The sequence below is a fragment of the Triticum aestivum genome, chromosome 4D, assembly GCF_018294505.1.
Source record: "Triticum aestivum cultivar Chinese Spring chromosome 4D, IWGSC CS RefSeq v2.1, whole genome shotgun sequence".
NCBI lineage: Eukaryota > Viridiplantae > Streptophyta > Magnoliopsida > Poales > Poaceae > Triticum > Triticum aestivum.
In genome coordinates, this window is record NC_057805.1 from 487546824 (window position 1) to 487551458 (window position 4635).

Here is a 4635-nt window from a genome sequence, read left to right on the forward strand (position 1 = left end):
CCCGTGACGTCCCTTCTTCGTTTTGCATTGGGATTACACTGTAGCTTCGTGACATCCCTTCATGATGTTAGAGGAACCGTTCCCCTTAGACGGATGCTTGTAAAATGTACTTGATGCTTATCAATAAAGTCATAGAGTTTAAAAAAAAGAACCAGACGATACCGGCGTGTAAAAATAAACTAATCAAAAACAAAATCGCCACAAATATCTAGTGATAATACCTTAAATGCTCCCGTGATACCATTTCAAAAAAATCAATTTTAAATATTTAAAAAAATTCTGAAAAATCATGAACGCTCACAAGGAATGTGTGTACAACCCTACGCATTTTAGCTTCAAATTTGAGATGCACATTGAGAAACAAAAAAGACAAATCCAGATGTAAATAATGTCAACTTTGCTTTGTCCTTTTGTGACACTATTCATGCCAGATTTATCACATTTTTTTAAATGTGTATTTCGAATTTTGATCTGAGTTTTTAATTAAGGGGTTATAGTCACATACATTGTGAACATTTACAAAGTATTTCAGAACTTTTGAACCATCTAAAATTGATTTTCTTTTCAAAGTTGGTTTCATAGGAGCATTTAAGATGTGGTATCACCCGATACCCCCCCCCCCCCCCCCCCCCGGCACAAACGATGTTAAGTAGCATCAACAATGACCCATCATAGTTTAGCTATCTGAGAACCACACCAAAGAAAACATACGAGCTGTGTTGTTTCGTATTCCATTAAGAGTAAGCAAGTGTGGGCCTTTGGAAATTAAACGTATACAAAGATTTAACGATGAAAGTGGCTAGGATAACTTTCGGCCGTAACAGTTTACAAATCCTTTTTATAGGATATGGCAAGCTTTTTGACATCCGAACACAATCCTGTCCGAATTCGAGTCTGGTTGATAGGATACCATATAGTATATGGAATTGCTAATATACGGCGCCGTAAGATAATCCATTTCTTCTAGCCAGATAATCCCACCTTTTTAAATATGGATATCCGATTTATGAGTGATTTCAAGTATTAACTAGAAATACATGAATATTATCTTTGCTTATGAGATGACCTATGCTTGCTAGTGATTTATTTGACTGACTTTAGTACATTCTAGTGATTTACGTGTGTTTAAACGATACATGTATTTATACTTGCGCATTGTTTATGTACAATTTTTGTTTAAATAATTTATATATTCTTCATATATGCATGTGGTATATGGCCGTTTCCGATCCGAGTTTGTTCCGTTACCATACCGTGCTCAAATCTGCATAATCCGGTATTCAAATCCACAACCGACCCGCTTCTGAATCTGCAAATCCGATCCAGTTTCATCCCTACAAAGATTGGCTATGAATTGCACTGTGTCTGCCTTACACAGAGTAAGCCCGCGGGACAAGCCTGCGTACCTAGAGTAGTGAAACTGATCACTATACTGGTTTGTGTTTTTTTTTCTGAAAAAGATCCGGGTCAATTTTAAAAGGTCATCGAAAGTACAAACCACCAAAAACATGATAAAAGTTACATGAGGTCACTAGACCACATAACGACCACTATCGCAATCAGAACCAGCGTCGACGCGTTGTTGTCGCTGCACCCTACCGAAGACTGCTTGACCTTCCCAATGACAGCTAGAAAGCCTAAACACCAGCACCCTGGTGCCACAGTCGTCGCCGTTGAACCTTTGAATAGGTATGAAGCACCTGGCATCAAATCTCGCCATGACACACGCATGACGAGAACTATTAACCTCGCCGCCTGAATGAGATAATCGGAATCTATGTTGGTTCTCCATCGACTACGTCCAAACGGACAAATTCAAGGAGAATCGCATCCCGAAAGACAAACTCGAAGAAGAAGACGTGACGACATCAAATCATGTGTCGCACCTGCGAGGACTAAAAGACGCCAACCTAAATTACTAGCCGGAGTGGAGGCACCAGGATTCCCTTCCCTGCCACCGGCCACTAGAGCGGACGACAAAGGGGAGGTGAATCCACAGACGCGCCAACGAAGCCTGGAGTAAAGAATTTGCCCTAGCCGCTAAGGGGAAGGCGACAAAATGCTTCGTGTCATAAGGAACGGCTTTGCTAGCAAACCAACATAGTGCCCTACGTTGGTTTGTCACTGCTAATTCTTTAGCTACACATTATATTGATCAAAATATGAAACAATAAATATGTGCAGTTTTTACATAATTAACAGCGAATATATGTCATCATCTTCTCTCTTCAAAAGTAAAATATGCTAGTAAATCTTGTTGTATTGTCTATATTTCAAATTCTGAATTGCCTCTGATGAACAACCATTGTAGTTAATATTTGTATGCAAATGTCAGTGAATAATTATGAGAAAATATATGGTGAATTTATTTTCGTGACAAATGAAATGGAATAGTAAATCGGACCAGTTTTCCCAACTGGTCATACCCCTTCCTGTTAATTGCTTAATGAAAATAAATTTTTTGGATTACAGCAAAAGAGGAGGCAAGGAAAGAGAGCAATGAGTCGGGGCATTGGCAGGAAATCCACTGCGGGTGCTCGCCATTGAAACACTCGCTACGAGAGAAAAACTTGCTACCACCATACTAGCAACAACAACCAAAGATTTCAACATGGTACACAACAAATAACTAGAATATGAAACTAGACTCGAGAATTTACACACACAAAAACATGGAATCAAGGCAGATATATAGTGGCGCAGGCATCAACAAGGATGTCAACTCCAGGACCATCAAACGAACAAGCTTCGGTCCTCTGCCCTGCTACAGTTGCCGCAACCTTCATCAGCTCCTACACACGTTTCTGCAATTTAGTCTCGTTATCCCTTTCAGCAAGCCTGAGCACATCACAAAAGGAACAAACAGTGAAATACAAACCTCCAAATTCAAGGCCACCTTACCATATAATAACCCCTTTTTATTCTAGGCTACTTAATAATCGATAAATATAGTTAGTTATTCTCTGTTAATTAATTAATTATCATAGATAGAAAATTAGCAAATGCTTGTGTTCTATATTTATATAAAAAAGATGCTTGTTCTAGGATAGATATATAGAGGATGAAGCAAATTGCGTCGCACTGTACGTACCTTTTCTAGGCTTGCCTTATGGTATCGGTAGCCCTGAAACAATAAGATGGCACACGAGGTGATGATCATTAATTGTCCTTTTCTTGTTTGTCAACCCACTCAATCCTAATAACTACTGGAGTCAATTAAACACATTTGCATAGCAAATAATAAATTAATAGCAGTGATCTTACTTTATCCGTCCCGTACAAATGGTCGCAGAAGGTGAAAACAGAAGAGAAGTTGCTCTGGCTCTGACCACCCACACGATGATGGTAGTCATGGTGGTCGGCCCCTCCATAGAATGGGATAAGCTTTGTCGGGTTGAATGGAAAGTTGAACCTGCATTCTCATCAAGCAGTATCAGTTTGGTTGATTTTATTTATTTATGGTAAGAAGTAGCATGATGCATGCTAGCTAGCGTTGCTTATAGGTAGTAGTTAACGTGGAGTTACCCGCTGTGGATGTCGATGGCCTCTAGGTGGCGTAGGAGGAACCAGAGCCAGAGGGTGGTCATGTGGCAGGGCACGATGGCGGGGCCGGTGAACGCGGGGACGCCGAGGATGAGGACCTCGGCCCAGTGCACGTAGGGCGCGGCGTATCCGAAGGGCGCCGTGAACTCGTGGTGGACGCGGTGGATGTTGTCGTAGCCCCACCTGGTGTGCAGCAGCCTGTGGATCCAGTAGCCGAGGTAGTCCTCCACCAGCAGGTAGACCAGCATCTGCGCCGCCACCTCCCCGGCCGACGGCAGCGGCAGCCCCGTGCGGATGCCGACCATCTTGACGGCCGGGTAGGAGACAAGGCTGAGCGCGCCGACGGTGAGGAGCAAGACGCGGCCGGTGTCCAGGTAGCAGCGCACGAACGCAGCGGGGGGGAGGTGCGCCCGCGGCTGCAGCTTGTACGTGGACGGCCTCATCACGGCGGCGGCGACGCCGTCCGGAGCGGCGCGGGCGCGGAGCTCGAGCAGCGCGAGGGGGAGCGGCGCGAGGGTGTAGAGGAGGAGGAGGATGGCGACGTTGTGGCAGTAGAGCAGGTGGTCGGGCATGGACGCGGAGTAGCGGAGCCAGGCCGCCTCGGCGCGCGTCATGGCGCGGCCCAGCGCCGCCTCCGCCTCCGGCGCCGTCGCGTATGGCAGCATCGGCGACGGGAGTGTGGTGTGGTGGATGATACGTTCGGCGTCAAATGTTTCCTGGGTTTTTTGCAGTTGAGCTAGCGCTCGAGCCGTTTTGTGGTAGGCGCCGGCTGGTCTCTGTCGACAGCACAGGTGACGTAAGGCATGTGCGGTGAGGATGGCATGCATGCACGCACGTCGCATGCATGCCCGGCCCAGGACGGTGATGGTGAGCTACGACGGTTGGTCTGTCATGGAAAGAAAAGTGAAAAGTGAAAAACTGTACTAGGTAGTACCCAACCTAGGACAGTAGGCTGAGTGCCATGTTTATGAGGTAATAGCACCCCAAGTCCCTGAACTTGCACATCATGTGATGGTTTAGTCCTTATACTTGCAAAAGTGGATTGGGCAGTCTCTGAACTTGCAAAAGATGTGCAAGTTTAGTCCAGGGCCA

General features: G+C 45.1%; 1 protein-coding gene across 1 annotated transcript; it reads right to left on the reverse strand.

Moving 5' to 3' along the window:
• Nucleotides 1–2386: 2386 nt before the first annotated feature.
• Nucleotides 2387–4279, reverse strand: LOC123100508 (very-long-chain aldehyde decarbonylase GL1-10). The gene is made up of 4 exons (XM_044522431.1): nt 3526–4279; nt 3265–3412; nt 3092–3124; nt 2387–2838 (listed from the first exon to the last, which is right to left on the reverse strand). Exons 1-4 carry the CDS (start codon nt 4206–4208, stop codon nt 2830–2832), a joined length of 873 nt encoding a protein of 290 aa, XP_044378366.1. The 5' UTR covers nt 4209–4279; the 3' UTR covers nt 2387–2829.
• Nucleotides 4280–4635: the final 356 nt, after the last annotated feature.

What these genes read in the sequence shown, in the direction of transcription:
- LOC123100508 (XM_044522431.1), bottom strand. Translation starts at nt 4,208, where the DNA reads ATGCTGCCATACGCGACGGCGCCGGAGGCGGAGGCGGCGCTGGGCCGC. An exon ending in GCCATCGACATCCACAGCGG is followed by an intron (nt 3,413 to 3,525) that starts GTAACTCCACGT and finishes ATGAGAATGCAG; the next exon opens with GTTCAACTTTCCATTCAACC. An exon ending in ATTTGTACGGGACGGATAAA is followed by an intron (nt 3,125 to 3,264) that starts GTAAGATCACTG and finishes TTATTGTTTCAG; the next exon opens with GGCTACCGATACCATAAGGC.